Raw genomic sequence first — 25,096 nt, forward strand, 5'->3', positions numbered from 1 at the left:
CTTACCACCTGTCATCTGTAACCTATTCCAAGTGCTCGTCTGAAAATAAAATGTAAACCTAAATAGTTTGGAGGCATGTATTTATTAACAACCTCTATAATGAAATATAACATCTTATGCCATATTCTAGTCCATGTTTTACCAAATTTTCCTATTGGAATAGATTGTGGCAGTTTCAAAATCATGTCCTGTTAGTGTGCCTTGAGGACTGGGTTGGGTACCAGTATCATATAGCATGTGATCAGTACAAGTGCAGCCTGTTGTGGATGTATAACAAAGAAGCACAAATCTCCTGATGGTAGACACAAAACAGGTGTGACTGCAACCTCTAAAGATGACCAAAATAAATAGTCTTTCCTCCTCCAAAACTACCATACCATTCATATAAACAGATTCTTTTTCACAAGGAGCACATTAGAAAAACAGTGTAAGGCTGTCCTGTAGCACCTAACCTTAGACATGTATGTTTCCATTTCTCAATGAATGTTTAACAGAAATAGTAAATCAATATACTTAACAAATACCTGTGTCATAGTGCTGTTTAATGTCAGGTTCCATTAGTATGACCTGGTGTAATGCAATTACAGCACATAATACACAGATGTCAGGAAGGCATGTGCACCTAGCTATTAGGAGAGTCTGGAAACTTTCCATTAGTCGTGGTTATTTATAACCTGTGCCATACAAGAATCTTCTGCAAAGTTATAGACAAGTTTTAAGAACAATTGATTACTTTGCGCAGGTTTTGCGCAAAACAAAAATGGATTGTTTATCATATATGTGCTTTGTTATTTCTGTACGTCATGTTTACAAAAAGCATAATAGTCATAAAATACAAAAAATAAATAATTGAATAATCTATCTTTTTGTTAGGTTGTGACCTTATAGGGTAGCTTGGTCAACAATTTTATGGTGAAAGATATAGTGATAAACTCTTGGCAAATGAATAAAGCAATTTTTTAAATATGTATCTATTTTAGCCCTGGTGTCTCAAATATTCAAAAAGATTAACTAACCTGTTTACAACTAACCTTACACTGTTTTTATGTTAGCAGATTTATACGATTTCAGCACACATAGTGTTGGGGTTTATAGCTAACACACCTAACCTAACCTAACACATCATCTTGAGATATACTGTATATATGTTACATTTTTATAGCAAAAGATTTACACTTTTCCTTTAGGAATTGAAAAAAGTTGTCAAAGTAGTAGTGATAACCTTTTTTAAAAAAAACAAAAACCCTTTTGATCGTGCTTCATATGATTATATGTGCTTCAATGATACGTGCTTCAATGATATGATATCATTAGTTACCAATGCACCTCTTAACCACAAACACCTCTAGTAAATATAAAATGATAGTGTTTTTTTACCTGTTTTTTTACCTGTTTTTTTACTTGTGTACACTACGTTGTACCTCTTTTCAATTTAAACTGCGTTCCTCCGTTTTTACTTTGAATTTAAGAAATGATAATTTAATTAATGTTTAACTTAATTCATGATTAATTAAGTGTGATGGCAACGAATTATATCTAAAACTATATTAATAAATTAATACATTTGATTACAATGTTGTTAACACAAAGACTGGAATGTTGCAACCTAGTGGTGAAATAATAAGATGAGCAATTCATAATCTACGATTCAGTTTAGTTTGTTTGAATTGGAGCCAATTATTCTGAATTGGAGCACTCTTTTTTTGAAATCAATAGAATTCTCTGTGCGCATGCTTCGTTAGATCCCGCACATTGTCCATGGAATGCAGGATGAGTATCTTTATTTGTTTACATGCATCAAAAGGAAAATATGAGTTGACACTAGTTATCATATGCACATTTAAAGCACTGTAAAACACAGAATGACATATTCTCTCCCTGTTAACCTTTGGCATAGATAAAATTCACAATTGTTGACTGATGAGCCACTTAGTCAACCAAGGGGTCAAGTAACGTTTATCTCTTGACATTGCATATCTCTAATGGATGATTTTGTTTTTTCAGATTTGACCATTGGGGCCTTCATGTCAGATAATGTGGTACTACTGAGGTGAGGATGTGGTTAAAATTATATTTTCATCACATATACCATGACTTTCTATGCTAGAATGATTTATGATAATCTCTATGTCCCGTCATCATTATTATTATTATTATATAGCACCATCATATTCCACAGAGCTGTACAGGATATGACAAGTAGTATATAACATAACAATTTCACTTACATAAACATGTCCTTAGAAGACCTCTGCCTTTTTTACTGAATCACATGCTTTGTGTGTGACATTCACCTGATATCACAAATGTTTAACTTGAATTATTGTAAAAAAAAATAAAATCCAAATGCAACAATTGAAACCAGTGTTATCGATGAAAATACATTTTTCATAACATCACAAGGAAAGGTCAGACAGTTTGATACATACAATATTTTGTATTTATTTGGAATTGTAAATAAGCATTCTTAAGTATACTCTTTAGTATTCTAAAGTTGAACAAAAGTAGGAAAACTCATATTGCATTGTTAAACCAGTATCCGATTTCAACAATTTAACTACTACAGTAAAGGGGCATTGGTTTAAAGTATAATGATTATGTACTGTCTGTACTTTGAATACACATAATAAGTACACTTTGTACTTTAATAAATGTTGACGAAGCAGTACAGGTAACCACATGTTTATTTGAATGCCTAATCATTTCATGCCTAATTGTACTAAGCAATGCCAGTAGCAAGAGTGCGGAAAGGCCTATTTTTGGCGGGATGTTTGCAGTCATAGCGCTGTTAATGGGTTTGTAAAATGTTAAAAAGATAGGGATGACATGACTTCCTACTTAGTATGGGTCATCAGAAAGGCATTTTCTTACATAGCCTCATGCAACTGCAGTTATCCAATTTCCTGAGTTTATAGACAAATAGCAGGCAGTGACTGAGCTATCTATCTAAAAGTCTGCTGGCCAGATGTGGCCCATGCAAACCTTCATATACCCCCAAGCTTTCCTCAGAGTCACATAGCCATTATGTTACATAATGCATTATATTGTGTTATAATAAATATGACCCAATGTTGTAAGCATCTAAATATCTAATACTCATTTAAAAAAATACTAAACCTTTTTTATGTATATACCCTCTTTAGGGAAAATTGTACAGTATGTCTAAGTTACTCAATTTGATTATCCTTACATTTAGAGACCAAAGGTCTAATGTATTTGTAGACAGGCCGTGATTCGCATTAGCTGTACTCTTGAGATTACTATATCAAGCCCAATTTAGCTATGATTTTTCCCGCTTACTGTAAAAGCAAACAATTACCAAAATTGAGTTTCATTCAACATCCACATTATCATGATTGCAAATGTTTGAAGATAGGCCAAATTCTTTGTCAATGATGAAATGACCTTTCTCCCAACTCCAATAATGAAAAAAACAGTAAGTAATATAAATAATTTACTAATATGTGCTGAACAATAAAAACTATGGTTTAAATAGACTAACAACATTAAATTTAATTTTAGAAAGAGTCCTTAAACAGTTGAGATTAATTAATCTGCAGGTTGCTCGCTTGATTGTGTCAACTCTCATCAAGTCAATGTACAGTCACATACAAGAGAGTTGTGCTATTTTGCAAGTGTAAATACTAGCTGGCTTTAGTGACTTTGTGAGTTGTCCAATCTGCGCAAGGTTGTTGTTGCTGCAAACAGTTGCTACCGGTATTGAGCCTTATACACAACAAAAGGGTCTTTCTAGAAAGTCCACCAAAGGAAATCACAAATTGTTCTGTTGAGGTGAAAAAAACATATATGTAAAGTAGGAGGTATGATGGGGTAGTAATGTCGGGTGTAATTTATTCTATATTTAATGTGTACAAAGTCTTGCCTCCCATCAGTCAGTGGCTCAGAGATGAGTTGGACATCTTGCCCCATGATGATCTAGTTAAACCAGCTTCTCTCCTCAACTTGTGAAGAGGAGCTTAGACGATACGCAGGACTGTGGGAGACAATGCTACACTATGCAGCACATTTTGCAAAGTTTATTCCTAAGTGGCGGGGTCACTTGAGCGGTGCGTAGCTCATTGTGCCTATGTGCTTGTAGTTCAGAGTCTGACAAATCTTTGAATGCAAGTAAGTATATTATGTGTTGGGGGGCTATAGTAGGGGGCAGAAGTGCTGATTTGGTGGCTCGGCGGAAGTTCTATATCGGAGGATAGTGGTGAGGCCACTGACTAAAAAGATGACCTTGATTACAAGACAAAATTTTTTTTTAAATTATGTTTTTTAAAAAAAAACTAGTCTTATAATCGAGCAATTAAGGCGTTATTTATAGTTTTTTTTATACCGCCATAATATTCTGCAGTGCTGTACCATGGCTAAATAAGACATAAAAAAACAATTTCACAGAAACAAGTGATTAGAAAATTGAGGCTGACCACTTTTCCTTATTTTCCTGAATGTGTTCCCTGAAAACCTAAGTCTAAATTTAAAGCATGTTTCAAAAGTTACTTGGTGTTTTAGGTTGAATGTCAATATATAATAAATTACCGACATTGGACAAAATGGCATGTTTATTACGATTCTGCATTATACCCCTTTGGCTCCTACGATAGCATATGTGATTTGTGGATACTACATATACTTTTTGCATAAACAGACATGTGCAATTGACGTGACACAAACATAAAATACTGTACCCATTTATTAACACAGAGAGACATTTACCAGTTGAGAAACATATTTGAAAAGTTGCAGTGCAAGAAACCACTTGAAATGTCTAGACCTGTTTTATCTAAATTTTTATAAGGTAAATATGTGCTTATAGTTTAGGAGCATAGCTGGCAGAAGGTCTTTCTTTGTATGCTAGTGTCTCTCTAGACATAGATATTGTGAAGATTAATATTATAAACTATAAGATGATCACATAAAAAAAACTGCTGATAAATCATTCCAAGACATTATTTACCTACACTTTTATTCTCCCAGCTACAGAGTACAGGTTCTTCAAGAAGAGAGGTGTAACATTAGGTTGATTAAAGTAAACTCCTTGATGAATATGGTAAAAGGGTTATTTTTTCATCTTAATTCTCCATTCTCTCTTCCACCATAATTTTGTTTTTTAATTCATTAAACAACTATTATTTTTTGGTTATATGGAAGATGGGGAAAAGTAAATTGAATCAGTTGAAAAATTCCTAATATGCAATAGCATGCGAATTATGAATCTGTATTTAAATTAGATTTATTTTTGCTGCTTTTTCACAGAACCAGACCAGTCATTACTTTGGATGTCAGAATAATCCTGCCAACCTCGATCAATATTACAGCTCCACAATGCCATGATGGTGCCCAACAAGTGAATTGCGTCAACATTACTGTATGCTTCCGATTTCATGGGAAGCAGGTTCCTGGGGAAATAGGTAAATTGTTTCTTATACTCATTCTTTTCTCTGTTGATTTTCAGCAACTGGACAATTTTGCTACCATTCTGGGAATTTGTGTTTAAATATTTTACATCAAAAATTCAGATTAAATTAAAACAGATTACATGCTGTTTATATGGAAATGTAGTTAAAAAAAAAACCAAACTGCAATGCATGTTTAAAATAAGCGGGAACTAGCATCTAGTACCAAGGATAGATATTCTAAAGAGTCTGCTCTAAATCACTTTAAACCAATTAATGGTTTAATCTGGCAGTTGATAAAAAGTAGAATTTGAGAGTGGGATAAACTTTGATTAGAAGGTCGAGGGAGAAGGGATAATATTTGTGGAACTTTTTTGTTCTTTTTTTTGGCATAGACCATTATCAAAATTCCACTTTCAACATGGCTGAGGTTATAAGAAAATTGCCTCTATATGTGGTTAAAAAATAAAGACAATGACCAACAAAATGTGTGTATCATAGAAATGTCTTTTTCTGCTCCAGAGGGGTTAAGTTGCAAATTGCAGGCTTTGTTAATGTTATTTTACACCATTACGCTAATATGCAGATTATAGAAAGTATCCGTGTCATGTGTTCATTTAACCAAATTTTAAAATAGTTGCAGTACTAACATTTTAAAAGCAGGTACAAACAAATGTAAAACCCCATAAAAGTAACACTTAACCTGTTCAAATTGTGCAGACAATTTGGTAACAAAATTGCAAATGAGTTTTTTTTATTTTTTACTATTTCTTATAAATACTTTTTTGCTGCCTTTTCAAAATAGTTATATGACTGTATTGTTACTAACTCCATCCATAAGGTATACGTGTAAAATTATATATTTATTTTTACTTATAAAGAAAATATTTTTTTGCCTTTTTTCCCACATACATCTAACATTACCTGCTTTTTTTCTGTGCTGTACTAAACTTTTCCAGTTTTTGTTGTAAATATTTTGCATGCATGGTACAGGTTATTAATTGTTATTAACTGTTTATTTTAGAGGCTTACGTTGTGATAGCCTTACTGTGACCTTTTGCCTTAAAAGCATTTTTATTGATTTTTAGCTGTCTTTGTAATGACTGATGTAATGATGTCTTAGTGTGAGTCATTTAGACCTGAAGTCCTTCTCTCTTATATCTTGGTTTGGTGAGCAATCAAATCCAGTTAACATATACTTTATTAAAGTATGCTGTTCTACTTTGAACATTATTTGCGCTCTCTAGGATGCTAAATAACTAAACCTAAGCCTGTCATTTTATTATTTCCTCACATAAGAACAAGACACAAACTCTTTGCCAATCCAGCCATCATATGCACTTTAATGCACTGGCAGATTCAGGGAGGGGTCAACAGGTCCATAGCTGCCCAAGATAGACAGAAGCATGCCCAGGGAATAGGGATATAGAGGTATATCCCGACACCTGGGCATGCCTCTTTATCTCCCTAACTTCCAGGAACCGGTGGGGGTCATGGGTATGCATGTTAGTGTCTGTCTAGGTATGTATGTTAGTGTCTACCTGGGTATGTTAGTGTGTGTCTGCCTGTGTATGTTACTATGTGTTTGAATGGTTGTGTTAGTTTGAGCATCTGGGTATGTTTGTGTTGGTATCTGAATGTTTATGTGAATGTCAGGTGTCTGTGTGTGTTAGTGCTGAGTGTTTGAATGTGTGTGTTAGTGCTGTATGTCTAGATGGGTTAGTGTGAGTTTCTGTGTACGTGCATTGGTCTGTATGCCCCTTCCAATGTCAAGATCTGGATCCACCCTTGTTTTAATGCATGTGTGCATGTGGTTACTTTATGTTTTTGTGGTGTTGCATTTGCAAATGCATGTAGGGAATCCCTTCTAAATGCATTGTGTCTCTCCCCAGCACATGATATTCTCAGCAACCTTGTGTGATCCAAAAAATAACCATGTTAAATACTGTTAAACCAAATTGTTCCAGCACCAGTTCATTTAAATTCTGGACTGGACTCAATGTGGCCAATGGTTTTGAATTATTGCTCATTTATCAATTATAATCATGGAACTCTTTTACAGGTTTGTTCTACAATCTGACTGCTGATGTTGCCAAGAAAGAAAAGGGCCAGCAGCCTAGAGTGTTTTTGGTATCTTCAGGAGAAACTGTTGCACAAATAAGTGAGAAGCTTCAGCTTACCCACCAGGAAGAGAAATGTGAGCAGTATCTTGCACATATAAAGGTATGTTAGTGGCTGTTGTGTCGTGTGTACATTCTGGCATTCTCTGCCTTGGAACTATTGTTTTGAAGTTTGTTTTATCATTGGTGGCTTTCTGTATTTGCTATTTGTACTGAAATAGTTTCAACTGTTATTTTAGACCTACAAAGTCTTGGTGTCTTTGTCATTGGCTATCACTGGCTATCTGACAAATATTGAGTTTATCTGTGTTCAGTTGTGTTGGATCATTTCTTTCAAGAATTTATTTTAAAAATAAATTTTGTAAGGTTATGAGGTATGGGCTTAATGGATGATGAAGTCTGGTTCTGCTTGTTTAGTGTTTACCTTCAAATGTTTCTATTCAAATATGCAGTCATTGGTTTTGTGTAGTGATGCCGTGCAGGAAACAGCCCAACATTGTACGGTGCTTTTGAGCGTAAGCATAATCACACCAAGGTACTTGTGCCTGCTACGTCTGAGCAGGATATGTCTTAGCAGGACACATATAAACCAAACTTTGGATCCTAATGAAAAAAAGTCCTGAATATAAGATGGCCCTGTTGGAAAAAATTAACAGTTTTTTACTTTTGTCTCTCTAACACTGTCTCATGCTCTCTGCCAATGTCTCCCTACCTTCTACGCTGACAGATTATGTCTCTGTCTCCTTTTCTGCAGCTATGCTTCCTCTTTAGCCTCTTTTTGTTCTTCTGTCTTCTTTGTTTGTTCGTTTTTCCCTGGTATCAGCTACATTATCCAGGTATTTCTGCAGAAGGGCTGATATTTCAGCCGGGCTCGTCTGCTTATACTTTTGCATTCTAAATTCCACGCTAGCATTTGAGGTAGTTATGTTATTTTCAACAGATATTGAAAACTTGTATTATAATTTAATTCAGTAAGCACCATAATTTTTCAGGATATTGTGGCAGATAGAGACCTCTACTAACTAGACTTTTTGCCTAAATAATTAATAGGTGGCAGGAAGGTTTCAACCCTTGGTTAACACCATTTATTAGGCATATATTAGGCATTTTATAGATATATTAGCCTTTCGCTAAAGACCAGGGTGTTAAAAGAAATTTGCTCTTTGTTTATGTAACAAGATCGAAAACTTTTAGACCATTCAGTGGTGCTTTTCAACAGGGTGACAACCAATTATTAACCCAGCTCTGTTAAGGGTGAATGGGAAAATTAGCAATTTTCAAAATGCCTTGTTGTAGAAGAATTAAGGAACAAGCAGTGCACACTGGTCAGCCAGTACAAAAATCACTGCTAAGACAATGTATACGTATAAATGTGGTGAAAAACTATTTTACTGGGAACGGTGCTTTTGCGCACAAGTGTTCACCAATTTTATAGCTTCCTGGGCTGGCCCATGATTCCCACTGCCTGCAGGACAATGCCTCACAACTGCCCCACAGAAAACAGAATGGAAAATAATTATTTGATTATCAGGAAAGATGTGATCTGTGGCAAAAGGTAGAACCAGCATATCAATTAAATTATATTTGTAAGGGCTACCATATATATATATATATACCGTAATATATATATACGCACACACACACATACACACACAACGCATTCTCGATAAGCCTGCATCTTTTTAGCCATTCCCTACTCGTACAAGATAATGACAGTGACATCAGGGGTCTGCACAGAGTCCCCTTGGGTTTATTGTCAAAGAATATATAATTAAGGTTGTCAGACTCACTGCAATCATTTGATGCATTATTGTTTCTGTATATTATTGATTAAGATGTGAGGTAATGCAAAGGACAAAACTGCATGCAGGAACATAATTCAATGCATCTAGGATGCTTCATTTAATTAAGTACAATTGTGTTGGTTTGTTGGGAAAATGTACATTCTGAATAAGCATAATACATAATACATTTTACCGAATCATTTAAATAATACAGTAATTTATAGAGAAAAAAGAAAAAAATTGCTTTTCTTTTGACCTCTTTTAGTAAATGTAAGACAGTTCTTGCCATCCTAAGATTTTACACAGAGCTTATACTATGGCTTTAATACAGAACCACAGTGTTTCTCTTGATCCGGAAATTACAGCAGATAAACCTCGGCCGCACCCCTACCCACTATTCCGCAGAAGACATTTAGAGTGCAACCACTGTACCAAGGGAAAACTAGCTGATTATTTCTGTGGCTTAGTGGCCGGCTCGGATGGCCCTCTGATTACTTGTACATGTGGTTTTGCATTTGTTTTATAATTAGTTTGTGTATTTTGAATCTATATGTATATATTTATTTTCTCAATGTAGATAATATAATACACTGTTATCTAAATTTGACATTATATTAACAAATACAACAGGAACAATAGCTAGTGTTGTGTTAGGTCTTGAGAAAATCCTAAATTTGGCAAAAATATGTAAATGTGCATAAGCTTTAATACAAAGGTATATATCTTTTGAAGGTTGAGAACACATAGTATTTTTCTGTGGTCATTTTAACACTTTTATTCAACCATTTTATAGCCAAACAAGTATTTTTAACAAACACAATGTAGTATTTTACTAGATATCTTTCGCAGGTACTAAAACAACGCTTGACTTGTTTTCAGCAACCACCCCTACCTCAAGTACACCAATATCCCACATGCATTGGTATGGCATATTTTTCAGGCGTTGCAAGGCCAAAACATGTACATTTCAGTTGTTAAACTTGGAATTTTGACAGGTCAATTGGTTGGGTCCATGTCTCAACAAGGTAGAGCTCCCATGTTCAATGTAATCCCATACATTGTATATATATAATCAGAAAATAGACAACCCAGATAATTTGATTAGGGGAATATAGGCATGTTCCATGCACCTAAATCCACATCAGCCCCTTTAAAAATCTACTTTGCAGTTTTGCCATGTGGATATGAAAATGTTCTTGAGTTTTATTTAGCAGTACCCCCGGAGTACAGAAATATCCCACATGCAAGGGCATGTTTTTCAGATGTTGCAGTGTCAATATTGTAACTTGGAATTTTTCCAGATCACTTTACTAGGACTTACTACATGTCATTAGAGACACAGTAAAGCTCCCATATTTCAATTTAACCTGATAAGGCTATATATTCCCTAAGGCTGCAACTAACGATTATTTTGATAATTTCATAATTGATTAGTTGGCCAATTATTTGTTCGATTAATCGGATATGCCTTATATCCTCTATTTGCCTTATAACCCCCTGATATGCCACTGTGCCCCCTGATATGCCTTATACTCCCAGATATGCCACTCTGCACCCCCCAGATATGCCTTCTACCCCCGATATGCCACTCTGCCCCCTAAATATGCTACTCGGCCCCCCAAATATGCCACTCTGCCCCTATATGCCATTCTGTCCCCCAGATATGCCTTACACCCCCAGACATGCCTTATACCCCCAGACATGCCTTATACCCCCAGACATGCCTTATACCCCCAGATATGCCCCTCTGCCCCCAAATATGCCCCTCTGCCCCCAAATATGCCTTATGCCCCTGATATGCCACTGTGCCCCCTGATATGCCACTGTGCCCCCTAAAGATGCCTTATACCCCCTTTATGCCACTGTGCCCCTGATATGCCTTATAACCCCCTATATGCAACTCTGTACCCCCCCAGACTTACCCCTCGTGCTCCATACTCCTTGGTGTCTAGTAGGGGCAGCAATGCACGTAGACAAATCTCTGCTGCTGGCTGGCACTTTCGCTGGAGCTTCTATGATGGAGCACCGCAAGGTCATGTGATGCCTTTGCTTCTATGATGGAGCATCAACATGACATGACCTTCCTGTGCTCCACAATAGAAACCGGAAGTACCGGCCAAATACGGCGGACGATACAGTTCCCCTGCAGCGCTGCGGCGTATCCTCCTCTCTGGCAGTTGGCGCTGCTGACCGGTACGTCCGTCGGGGCTTCTATGGTGGAGGACCGACAGGTCATGTCACGCTGGTGCTCCATCATAGAAGCCCCGGGGGAAGTGGAGATCAGTAGCGGAGGAGGTCTGCGCGCATCGCACAGATGCCCGCTGGCTGTCAGAGAGGAGGATTCAGGTCCCCTGCAGTGCTGCAGAGGATCTGGATCCTAGTGTTATCTGACCTCTGTTTAAGGTCGGATTATAAGACGAGGGGTATTTTTCAGAGCATTTGCTCTTAAAAAACTCTCATCTTATATTCGATAAAATCAATTCAACGAATTGATAATGAAATTTGTTGGCAACGATTTTTATTATCGATTATTATTATCGATTTTATCAATAAGTTGTTGCAGCCCTAATATTCCCTGTAAGTACATCCATTAAAGAATTCCAACACACCCACTTACTTTTCTTGGTGGCCCATTGTAACCTCTTCAGATGTCAGACCTGTTTTCGTATTGATGCTTCACACTGAGCTCAAAGTAAGAAAACCCAATAATCTCCTTCTCCTGAGCACATAGATACCATATGTATGTCAGCATTAAACTGTCGCTGAGCCCTCACCCGAGGATTTCAAAGACACTCTACTTACCTTTCCTTGTGGCCCATATGGAAACATAAATCTAATGGGAACACAGAATTACAGGTTTTTTTCCTGTAAGAAAATAATCTGTCAAGCACATAGATACTAGTTAGTAACAAGATACCCCCAAATCAGTGTAAAGCGGCTTCCGCTTTTTTTGCGGTTTAGCCATTAAGGCACACCTCATGTTTTTGGGGATAAACCTACCCCTAAACATAAAAAAACAACTCATAAACAATGTTTTTTCTGAACATACATTAAACACATTTGCATTTCTAGGTGGACTGCTATAACCAAAAACGGGATGTTGAGTTTTTTTCTTTTTTTAATTTTTTTTCAGTGTCTATCAGGGTGAATAATGGGGGTCTTTTTTTTTTTTTTTTTTTTTTACACATAGCATGGTTTACCAACGCTCCTTAGTATCTGCTTAGAAGTGTTGAGTGGGACAGGAGGCAGGTGTTCTTATTTTATACTGTTCTACTGTATTCTTCTTATAGACGCTTAGATTGATTTTTAGGTGTTGTAAGACTGTGAACCCCAGGGAGTTGATTGGCATGGCATCTGGGTACAGGCGCTATGCAGATTATACATATGCTCCGTTCCCCCATTCTGTGGAAATTCAATGCCGGCTTTTCCAGGAGGGTAGAAGTCTGCAGAATCCGGGAGGCCGGCATCAGGCACAGGTGCTGGGCATTAAAAACCTCTGGAGCCTAATACTCAGAGAGACTGTTGGGGAAGAGGACGTTTCCCTGAGTTCCCAGGGCAAGGAGAGGCCCTGAAAAAGACTATCCCTGAGCCAAGTGAGCTAATACCTGCCTGGACCTGTGTGTGCTGTCTGGGGGAGGTTTTCCAGAGCCTGGCTTAGCTGGGTCTGGCAGGGAGGTCAAGTTAGTGGGTGATTAGGCTGGTCAGTCTGGGCCAGCATCGTACAGTTAGAGAGGGCTCCAATTGGGAGCTAGGTGTTTTTTATGATTTGGTTTTGGGGTTTGTGTTAAAATAAAGTGCTGTTTTGCAACAAGCTGGTGTTCCCGACTCTGATTGCCCTAGAGGACTGTGCTTAGGACCCCTAAATGTGACATGTATGGCCCTCATGCTACATGGTTTGTCACAGTGTCAATGTAGTATTTTGATTTTAAAATGTATTGGAAATCACATACCATTCCTTCATCGCTGATACTGTGTCCCAGAGGTTTTCATAGGATGGCAATGGGTTTAGCATACTTGGATCTCCAAGCAAGAGAGGCATTGGTGATAGATCTATTGGTGGCTTTGATTAAGAGATTTGGGGCCACTCCCTGAAGATTTTCTTGTGTGTTCACTTGCAATTCCACATGTCTCTTGTAATAAGAATGCACTGCAGCATTTACCCAAGGAACCTACCCTTTTTGTTTCTTGTGGTGTCTCTCTCTGTAAATGTGTTTTTAGGCTGCCTGATTACTAGGTTAGCCGGCCAGACCCTGTTACCAAACCTCCCTGGCTGAGCCTTGACATCCACATTCTTGCATTAACCTGATGCTTGTTACTAATTAATTCATTGTGTTTATGACTGGAATTCTGCTTAAAAAGTTTAAAGGAGAAATTTTGTGAAAGTCTCTGGGCAGGTGAGTGATGTTTGGCTACACTCTCTCCCCTCAGACTAAAGGCTGCCTGGGGCTAGCTGCACCCTTATAAACAGCTGTGCCAGTCCCATGTAGCTTACCATGTGGAGTTCTCAGGTATGATGGTTTGGTTATAAAGAGCTTACTGACTTATCAACTCAAGCTTATTCTAATGAAGATCCTTTCTTAATAGACCTTCAAAGGGTTCCTTAGGGTCATTAAGATTGAGACAGCTGAGTTGTCTCTTTAAATGGTCATAGGTTTGCCCCTTTATTTACCCTCCTGCTATTTGGCTTGCAGGAGATTTGTTGTATCCAGGGCTGGCTTGAACAAACCCCGTCGTACATGTGCAGAAAGTTGATTTCAACTTCTTTTTGGAAGTTTCTTGAATAAATATTTTAAGTATGCAAACAGTACTTTAATATGCATTTTCCGTTGATGATCTTGCCCAGGAAATTGGAGTGTCCCTTTAAATAATACAAGATGGTGGTGATTGTACCCCTACAAGCACATCATTTCCCTTTTTCAAAACTCATACGCTTGTCATGATTTGCCCTGCCTTCCCAGCTCTGAATAACCACTCTGTTTTGCTTTAATGTCAATACAATTTTTTTAAAGAAATGTCTTGCAGTTTAGGCAGAGTTGCATGGGCGGTAATATGATCCATCTCACTTCTTTGAATGTTCTGAAACTGACCTGGCATTAAATGCTTTAAGGCAACATTTAATAGATTTTTTTCATGTTTATTCAGTGGGGTGTTGTTGCCTTTTAAAAAAAAATGTTTATTATTAACAAAAGAATGATCACTGCCAAGGTCATCACAGCATAAGCATCATGACCCCTGTGGTGAAACTTGTGGTCAGTAACCTTAGCAGTCCATAGGTGTCTCTCATGCTAACACTTTTTGTCATTGATCTCAGGTGAAAGGTACAGTCCCATAAAAACACATATATTATTCTTTGAGCATTAAATAAAGTACTATATACAGTAATGCATTTTTTCCTCTATTGACATGAATCAGAGGGTCCAGTGGGTGATTCAAACTGTGGCATTCAATTGTTTACCACAAAGAGAATACATAATTATGTTTGTTTTTATGTTTGTGCTAATAAACAGAGCTAGAACACCTGCTTATTGCAAATTTGCAGTTGTCTAAAATTACAATATGTGAAAACTAGGATTGTTTTAAAAAGAAAACAATGTTTGACAAATTGGTTTTAAATTGAAAACTGAAAAGTCTCACTTTCAGAATGAACGGTATTGGCAATGTGTTTTTTTCTGTCTACTTAAGTCAATGTGTATTTATGTATGTATACGTGGTTACATCAGTAGTTTAGTTATCTATGCAAATGCTAGAATATGTGTGTCTTGCTAATACTCACATGAGCAGGGTTTATATTCTATTTGGGTTTTTTCAATTATTTGCATCCAGGCTTTCCATTATCATGCAAATCTACATTTCCTTTTTTTTCAGGCACTTACATTTGTAGCTATTTATTATATCAGCTGCATTCCAGCTATATAGATAATTTTTAGTATCCCCATTCTCATTATATATTGGAAGTACATGCATTTATTATTATTTTCTCATTATTTTATATAGCGCCATCATATTAAGCAGAGCTGCACAATCGGCCTTTGTGGAAAGTTGCATGATTGCTGCAATATACAGTATGCTTCTTAGTTGCATATATGTGCCCAGCATTCTGGTGCTATAATTAAATCTACCCAGTAAAAAACTGTTCCCTCAATTCTATACACAAAACTAGTCAGTTTATAGAAAAGTCTATCATTCCGTCTGGATGAGATTCCTTCTTGGAAATGCTTAGGCTTTCTTGTGCTATATGATCTGCAGTGTTAAATCCTGCTAAATGCGGAGAGAAGCCTTCATGATCATTTTCAAAATTCTGTTAAGCATATCATAATAAAATCAGAGGAGCAATTTAAATGCTCTAAAAACATTAATGATAAAATACATTTTAACCCCATGTAACCTTTAGCTTAGTGTCACCCTGAGTGTTTATTTTCATTAAATCTTTTAATTTTATGTTCCTCTTTTTATCAAAGACCAAGTAGGTACAAGGCAGGGACGGATTCCGAATCCTGAGGACATTTGAAAAGTAAGGGGGGGGGGATGTGTATCCCGTTACCTGCAGTAATTCAAAGAGTGCACTTTTCTCAGTTTTCTAATGTAGCTGGAAAATCTATTTAAGAATTTGGAAGCCAGACAGATTTCTGTTTTTTTTTTTTATTAGAAGCCAGCATTTTAAAAGAGGCCGGGATGGGTTGTATTCCTAGAAATCACAGGGGAAAAAAACATTTTAAAACATTTGTACATAAAATATACATAATTAAATATGATGAAGTTATAATTGAAGTCTAAAAATGCCTTAATATAATCATCCCATAATCTTAACTACGTATGTTGGTATATTTTGGGTTGTCTTCTTTTAGATTTAAATGTTCTCAGATTTAAATTCCATTCGTTCTGAAAATCATACAAAGTATAATTTATATGTAAATACTGAATTTATAAACCTAAACAGTAAGGATCTGATCTCTGAGATAATGCAGACCTTAAAACAATATGTCATTGATAGGAAGAGCTTTACCACCTGTTAGCTGTCTGCCTTTACCACAAACAACCTAAAATCTGCATATTGTCACATCTTGGAAATCTGACTTTTTAACATAAATTTAGGAAAATATATGTTGCATGCTGACTACCTTTACAAATAGTGAGGATAAATCAATCTTCATTTACAAGGTACCTCTAGGACAGGGGCGTCCAAGTTTTTTCTGCAGTGGGCCACTTCATCAGAATTGTATACGTGCGCGGGCCGCACTCACTCTTTAATAAGATATGCGGATTAAAATAAATTAAATGACACAAAACCTTTACTTTTCCTCTCACTGATTTCTGGGCCTAGAAAGTTTTGTGACTACAAATGCAGGATTCTGTATAAGTAAAAATAAAATAGTTCTATTTATTTTAGCGATGCACTAAAATGAAAATTCTGGACCAAAACCGAAAATTCAGGGTTCACTTAGCCGAAACTGAAAATGACCCCCCACACACTCTTAATAAAAGTAAGTTACACACCAAAATTGTACAAAAAATTATATATTATGATTGTTAACAGCAATCTCAGGCATACCCAGATTCCAGCATGTACTGGTTGGCTGGGCATTGTACCGGTATTTTTTGTCCAATTTTAGTGTGTAACCATGCTTTTATTAAAAGTAACACACCACAATTGGACAAAAAAAATCAACAATATGACTTGGCATGTTAGGAGTGTGATTGCTAACAGCAAACACAGTCTTTTTATACCCAGCCAACCAGTAAATGCTGGAACCTAGGCATGATGGGACTGTGATTGCTGTTAGCAGATTGCTGTTAGCTGTTAGCAATCACACTCCTATCATCCCAAATCAGCCAGTACATGCTGGTACATGGTGGCTGTAAGTGATGTGCAGACCCCATACTGCTGGCAGCATCAATACACAAGGGGGCAGCTAGCCAGCTTTCAGCATATACTGGCTGACTTGGCATGATAGGAGTGGGATTGTTAACAGCAATCACAGTCCCATCATGCCTAGGTTCCAGCACTTACACATCCATGCTATCACACACACAAATTCATTCATTCACAGATTCATTCCCTCAATCAGGCATACTCATTCAAACACACTCCCCCACCCCCTTACCTGCACTACAGCTCTCTCAGACTTCAGCAGAGGAGGCAGGACTGGAGCAGAGAATAGACCCTCCCACAAGTAAGCAGCAGGGCTCTTGTGATCCTGGCTGCCGATCTCACGCGGGCCGCACCTCGAGGTCCGCACCTCGAGGCCGCATGTTGGACGCCCCTGCTCTAGGAGTTGTTTGCACTGTATAAATCCCTAAGAGCATTCGGGGAAGACCCGCCAACTCAGTTATGTTACACATAATTACTACCCTCATAATGCAGTTATAATTTTATAACTTTTAAATAGTAACTTTATAATTTACCGATACATTTCAAATGTGTACTCAACTACTTCTTCTATTTGAGAAGCTAGTTCTCGTGAAAGCCTCTTGGACATCAGAGCGTGCCACCAGATTGCGTCATACCTGAAGCAGCAGCAACGTTATCAAGGAAATATATTGATGCATAATATATAATGTGCATAAATAATTATATGAAATGCCACATATTGATGCTAATATAGCAAAATACATTTGTATTTGCAACAATACTCTGGCTTCAGGTATGGCTTATCTGAGGTCAGCCCAGGCTAGTTTCTGATGTCTAGCTAGGGACAGCAACACACACTGTAGCAAAAGCTGCATTTACTACCTATAAACCACACTGGAAAAACAGAGACACACATGGGAAACTTTATGGATAATTTCCTGTTCTTCTGTTTTGAGTAACAAAAACCTACTCAGCATACATTACCACCTCCCTCGGGTTAGCCCCCATAATAAGAATTTTAACAAAAAAACTTCAATTTGTTAGATCAACTGTTTTTTTCGTTAGGTCACGCAGGAGGTGGTATTCACAATCCTATTTTGTGTGTGGGTGATGGGGTTTACCAGGTACCCCAATTTAAGTGATAAGAGTAGAACCTACAAAACTGTTACATAGCATATAATATCAAAGAATGTTCTGAATTAGATTTCCAGATGATCCTTGTTTAAAATAGGCAGTTTAATTCAATTATTGTTGTAATTCCTATTACTGTTGAATAGCCTTCCTGCTTCTTAGAAATAATTATTTAGTCATTTTAAATTTGGCCTCATTCATAGTAAGGGAATACTTGAAGGATATCTGTCATTGTTTTAAAAATATATATGGGATACATCCTCTCATAAAAATTGTAGAGACATATGATGGAGCTATATATAAAAAAAAAATAATAAGAGGAAATTGTAACATGCTCTGTGGATTTTTTTAACGATGTAAACCATTTTCATGGTTGTATTGAGTTAGTTGTTAAACATCTTCACTGGGGAGCTATACTTTAAATTAGTCGGTGGCTGGTTTCAACTCATATCAAGAGTGAGTGGTGAGATGAAGATTATTTTTTTATTTATTGTGTTATATAGCGCCATCATATTCTGCAACACTGTAAAATGGGTAAACGGGACAAGACAAGTAGTATACAACATAAGAAGTAGACTTACATAAACAACAGGTGAGGAGGACCCTGCTCAAAAGAATGTTAAGAGACTACATGCAAAAACAAAAAAATAGTTTGATGATGACTTTTGGAAGAAAATGGAAAATTAAAAAAGAGTCTAAACGCTTAAAATAAATTATGCGCAAAGTAAGATGTTGACCTTGACAGCTGTTAAATGAAGACACAGGGCTATTTAAATATAATTAAATGCATTATAACATGTGAACGCATTAAATATTTGAATTAAATTGGAACTATTACAAACAAAATAGCTGTGTGACTATATACACATATTTGAATGAGAGGTATTGTATCTATATTCTGGGTATCTGATTATAGCATGTTTCTCTCAAAGCTCTGCTTTACTTGGTCAAATTAAATTAGCATGTCTGATGCTGAAGACTGTCTGCCTGGCCAGAGCAGCTGCTCTGCTGGAAGTGCCATTGTATGTCACTAAAGCTCCCCTTAAACTAAACAAATTCTGACATGATGAACATGGTTTCCATAATGGCAGAGGTTTGTTTATTTTAGCTGTCTTTGCTCTTAATGGATGTGTGTGGAAAAGAAGCCCTATCGCCAGTCAGCAGCAATATTTTAATTATTGCTATGGTGATAGGAACAATTTTAAGTGGCCACTTTTTATACTAAACCTCCAAGTATTTTTATCCCATACTAATTTTAAGCACAGTCTAGTCATATATATGATCTAGCATTCTTCCTCACAACTTTTTTTATATTTCTGTTTATGTTCGTTTCATCAGACACGGTATAAAAGATTCAATTTTGTTTTTTGCCATCTGACAAGACCAAGCTATGGTCCATTGTGTTGGTCTCTAACACACAATTAGAGGTGCGTAGAGCCTTATTCAATTCTGCAAGTAACTCTTTACTTTACCTGTGCTGCACTAAAGCACTGCCACCTACAGTAACTAGAGACTTGATGGTATCACCTAAAAGAAGTGTCTGTACTTGGCCATTTCAAATGTTTTTTGTTTTTTTTTGAAACGTCTAAACTGAGAAGCAGTGGCATTTGGGAAAAGCTACCCCTATTTTTGACCAAGTGCCTTGACCATTAACCCTGGTTGCATTCTGTTTAGTTCAAAACAAATTCGGCCCATCTAGTCTTTCCTTGTGTATGTACTTTTTCTTAAAACAAAATTTTTATAGCGGATGGTATATCTTGTGCTAAACAATAATACACTGTTCATGAAACCAGGAAACATGAATTACTTTGGATTGTGTATAGTCCTACTTTCGTTACATGATTAAAAAAAATATTTTTAAGACCACCTGCTGCTGTTAATGGAAATAATGCATCCATTTATTGAAAATTGCTACATATTTTCCCAATGTTGGTTAAGAAATGGAAATGAAACCCAAACAGCAGGCAGACAAAGGATATATGCTGGAGAATGGCCCACAATTTCTGATCACCACAGAGCAGTAGAAGAATTGTTAATGTCACAGTGATTTTGTGTTTTGGGTATAAATTATTTTAAAAAACCACATTGTCCTGGTCAACTAATATAGACTTTCACTAAACAACCAATTACTGGTGCCGCTAGCTCTGAAAGTAGTATATCCATAGAAACTTTGTGGTTTAACTGACTTGAAGGTTTCTCTGTGACATTTTTTTCAATGAAATATGGTCTCCTGCATTTCATTCATAGAGCACCAACTAATTCTGTAGCGCTATTACAATAGTGAAGAATAAAAACAAACAATAACATCACAATTTTCAATATGAAATTGACAAGAAGAAGGCCATGTACTTGTGAACTTACAATATCTTAAGAGGGGGGAATAAGCCAGAATGTGAATGTTAGTTAAAGGTATGATATAGGGCTGCAACAACTAATCGATAAAATCGATAATAATCGATAATGAAATTCGTTGCCAACGAATTTCATTATCGATTAGTTGAATCGATTATTATCGATTATAAAATGAGGGTTTTTCAGAGCAAACGCTCTGAAAAATACCCCTCATTATATAAACCGTTTCAGTGACTCACAGCAGCAGCTCCTACTTACCAGTCCCTCCCTGTAATCACTGTGACAACTGGCCCCGCCCCCTTCCTTCTCCCAGAAGGCCAGAACCACATGGCTGTGACACTCATCTAACTGTAATAATAAAATTAATATTTGGGCTACTGAAAGTTAGGGGAGGTGGGGGCTAATTTAGGGGCAGTTATGGTTAATGGGGTGTTTAGGGTTAATTTAGGGGCAGTTATGGTTAATGGGGTGTTTAGGGTTAATTTAGGGGCAGTTATGGTTAATGGGGTGTTTCGGGGCAGCTATGGTTAATGGGGTGTTTAGGGTTAATTTAGGAGCAACTGTGGTTAATGGGGTGTTTGGGGTTAATTTGAGGCAGTTGTGGTTAATGGTGTGTTTAGGGTTAATTTAGGGGCTGTTGTGGTTGACAGGGTCTTTAGGGTTAATTTAGGGGATGCTGTGGTTAATGGGGTGTTTAGGGTTAATTTAGGGTAGTTGTTTTGATGGGGTATTTAGAGTTAATTTAGGGGTAGTTATGGTTAATGGGGTGTTTAGGGTTAATTTAATGATGAGGACTGAGGGTTAATTTGATTAATTTAATAAAGTTAACTTAAGGTGCAGTTAGAGATAAAGGGGGGGCAGACTAAGGGGAGTCTAAATCCTGGGGGCAGTGAAGATTAACCCAGTACTTATTTATAAAAGTATGGTGTCAGTGTGATGCGAACGGGTCTGTGACTCGATGAGGGGACTATGAGATATCTGGGGGGTATAAGGCATATCAGGGGAGGACGGAGTGACATATCTGGGGGTATAAGGCATATACATTATATAAGGCATATGTGGGGAGGGCAGTGTGGCATGTCTGGGGAGGACGGAGTGGTGTATCAGGGTGTATAAAGCATATCTGGGGCCACAGTGGCATATCTGGGGGTAGCGTGGAGTGGCATATGTGGGGAGGGCAGCGTGGCATGTCTGGGAGGTAGTGTGGCATGTCTGGGGAGGATGGAGTGGTGTATCGGGGTATAAGGCGTATCAGGCACAGTGGCATATGTGGGGGTGGAGTGGTATATGTGGGAGGCAGCGTGGAGTGGTATATGTGGGAGGCAGCGTAGAGTGGCATATGTGGGGGGCAGCGTGGAGTGGCATATGTGGGGGGCAGCGTGGAGTGGCATATGTGGGGGGCAGCGTGGAGTGGCATATGTGGGGGGCAGCGTAGAGTGGTATATGTGGGAGGCAGCGTAGAGTGGCATATGTGGGGGGCAGCGTGGAGTGGCATATGTGGGAGGCAGCGTAGAGTGGTATATGTGGGAGGCAGCGTGGTATGTCTGGGAGGCAGCGTGGCAAGCCTGGGCTCAAATGTGCATCAATTGGGGGGGCTGGTTGGGAAATAAAGACAAGAAATGCATTTTATCAAAGTTTTTTTTTTATTCTGCTGTTTGTATTTAACATCATTTGTTTATTAAATTATTTTAAATAAATGAAAATTTAACATTCATTTTTTTATCCGATTAATCGATTAATCGACAAAATAATCGGCCAACTAATCGATTATGAAAATAATCGTTAGTTGCAGCCCTAGTATGATAAAATAACTCTCCAAATTCACAAAGCTTAGTATAAGTTTTTGGGTACAACAGAGTTTAAATTTGCACTTAGTTTCTAAGCCTCTGATATATGATGACAGTACTGCTGGTGGTGGACGTTAGTCAACCTTGAATCCAAGAAATAACTGAACATTTGTGGAAATTGCCAGTCAGTCTTTGGTCAGGTCCCATCTAATGCCTGTTTAAATTTCCTCACTCTATTAGCCTCCACCACTTCTGCTGATGCACTGTTCCATTTATCTACTACCAGGGGCGTACCTAGAGTATTTGGCACCTGAGGCGGATCCTGTATGTGGCACCCCCCCCCCCCAAACTATAATATACTGGCTCAGACATTGATGGAGGTACAGCATAACTGTTATCATTATATACTGAGGCAAACATTGACGGAGGTAGAGCATAACACTTATCACTATACATTGAGCCAGACATTGACAATAATGCAGCATAACCCCTATCACTATATACTAAGCCAAACATTGATGTGGTGTAGGCCTACAACTTCAGTGTCTGGCTTAGTATATAGTAGGGATGCCCCGAAATGAACATTTTGGACCGAAACCTGGGCATGGTAGAAGTGAGATTACCGCCTCCCTATGCCATGCTATCCCCCACGTACTTACACATCCATGCTATCTCATACACACTCACTCACAAACATTCACTCTCACTGGATGTTTTCCTACCTTTCACGGTCACTTTCCCCGCTACAGCTCCTTTTCCTCCTCCTCTTCGTTCTTCCTCCTGGCTCGGCTTCTTCTGTGTCTTTGCGGTGCAGTTAGTGCGGAAGGCGGTGGGCGTGGCTTCAGTGTTGTGCGCCGGGATATGACAGTGAATCCCGACGCACAGCAGCAGTTGCCGCGCGCATCGCAAGGGAACAGAATTGAAGGTCTGCATTAACAGACCTCCCACTCCTTAGATTGACTAAGCCGGTTAGAGGGATATCCTTGATCTCCCCAACCGAGCCTGCCCCTCTAGCGATGGACATTACTGTCCGTCTCTGGAGGAGTGCCTTGATGAGCGGCACTTGGGGCGGACTGCCCCCCGCTAGGTACGCTACTGTCTACTACCCTCTGAGTAAAGTAGAACATCCTTACGTTATATCTAGGCCTCTGACCCTCTAGTTTTAGACCATGATCTCTTGCCCTCCTTTCTAATAAGCTTGCCTCCTGTAAATCCCTTTACGTATTTAAATGTTTCTATCACTTCCTCTTCTCTCTTCTTTCCTCCAAGCTATGCATATTAAGATCCTTTTATCTTTCCTGATCATTTTTGTCCTGCAAACCACCTTACCATTTTTGTAGCATTGTTTATACTCGAGGTGCACTGTTAAATTTTATGTATATAAATATATTTTTGTATGTACACATTTTTATTAATGACATAGTTCTGCTTTGGTTAAATCTCAGGTATTCAGGTAGGATGCTTTATAACTAGAATGTAATGTCTTGTGTATAAACACCTTTTGTGCACAGCTATAAAAATTATATCTGTTACCGTACATATTTTCTAGTAGAGTTCTCTCTTTTTATAGGAATTTTCCTAGTGATATAAATTGGAAAGTGGTCTGTCAGTTCTAATAGAAGTACTGTATTTACAAAAGGTATATTCTGGATTTAAATGGTGAATATTTGTCCTCATGTTTGGAAATAATATCACAGAAATGCATAAAATTAGTTTAAATGGTCTACCACAAGGAACAGTTTGTGGTTATTTTGAGGTGTGAAATGCGGTTGATGGAGAGTATAAGATGGGCATTGAATGACTGGCACATCTGGCAACGTGTTCACATCTGGCCTTTATGGACATAAACACAACTGCATACTTTCTACAAAGCCGCCTGAAAGTGTTGTCCTTTCACTGACATTTAGCCAGCTGCCAAAATGAAGTGGAACACGTTTCATTTCAGAGTAGCTTAGAGGGAAAGAGCGGAGAAATCCTCTGTGATGATGTATTCAGAAATAGCAAGAAAAGGCTGCTGTTTGTCATTTTAAAGACATCTGGGTAAGTGCCAGTGCTAAATCTTTATATAACCAGTCTAAATATTGTTGATGGTTATTTTTCCCTTGGGACTTTTTGACATTGCTTTGTTGTTTGGAATTCTGTGATGGTGTTGTCTGTCTCTTGGTTCTTTGTTTTATTCTGTATGGGTGTATAGTCGCGCATTCCCATATGGTTCAGATTCCAATATTTTAAAGGTTTATGGATTAGCAAGGGGTCACATGAACTCTCCTCTGGAGAGAGCTGGCAGGTTGGGCCCCCAGGAATGACTAGACCCAGGACAGCTGCCCCTTGTGCCTTATGTTAAATCACGGCCCTGGTGATATTTACCAAAATATCAAAATGCTACACACTGGACAAGCAGCCTATTATGCTGTGTTTGTAAACACCAAGATCATGTTTTGGGGCACCAGACATTTTTTTTTAACTGGCATATGGTAAAAGAAAAAATGTAAAAGCATATTTTCTTCAAACTATATATATGCAGTGTATTTGGTATAGGGCTGAAACAACGAATCGATAAAATCGATAATAATCGATAACGGAAATCGTTGTCGACAATTTCCGTTATCGATTAATCGAGTGATCGATTAGTTGTTGGAGAACTCGGCTTGTTTTACCTCCTCCGCAAGCG

General features: G+C 37.7%; 1 protein-coding gene across 1 annotated transcript in view; it reads left to right on the forward strand.

The window, feature by feature from the left end:
• LOC149283567 (integrin alpha-9-like) overlaps positions 1–25,096 on the forward strand; it is a 201,682-nt gene that overhangs the window by 68,390 nt on the left and 108,196 nt on the right. Inside the window, exons 13-15 of the mRNA XM_089497374.1 lie at positions 2,005–2,050; positions 5,263–5,417; positions 7,465–7,625. Coding sequence (XP_089353500.1) covers positions 2,005–2,050; positions 5,263–5,417; positions 7,465–7,625 — 362 coding nt within the window. The remainder of the gene's footprint in view (positions 1–2,004; positions 2,051–5,262; positions 5,418–7,464; positions 7,626–25,096) is intronic.

This window comes from Sceloporus occidentalis, unplaced genomic scaffold (assembly GCF_023333645.1).
Source record: "Sceloporus occidentalis isolate IW3139 unplaced genomic scaffold, rSceOcc1.0.p SCAF_102, whole genome shotgun sequence".
Taxonomy (NCBI): domain Eukaryota; kingdom Metazoa; phylum Chordata; class Lepidosauria; order Squamata; family Phrynosomatidae; genus Sceloporus; species Sceloporus occidentalis.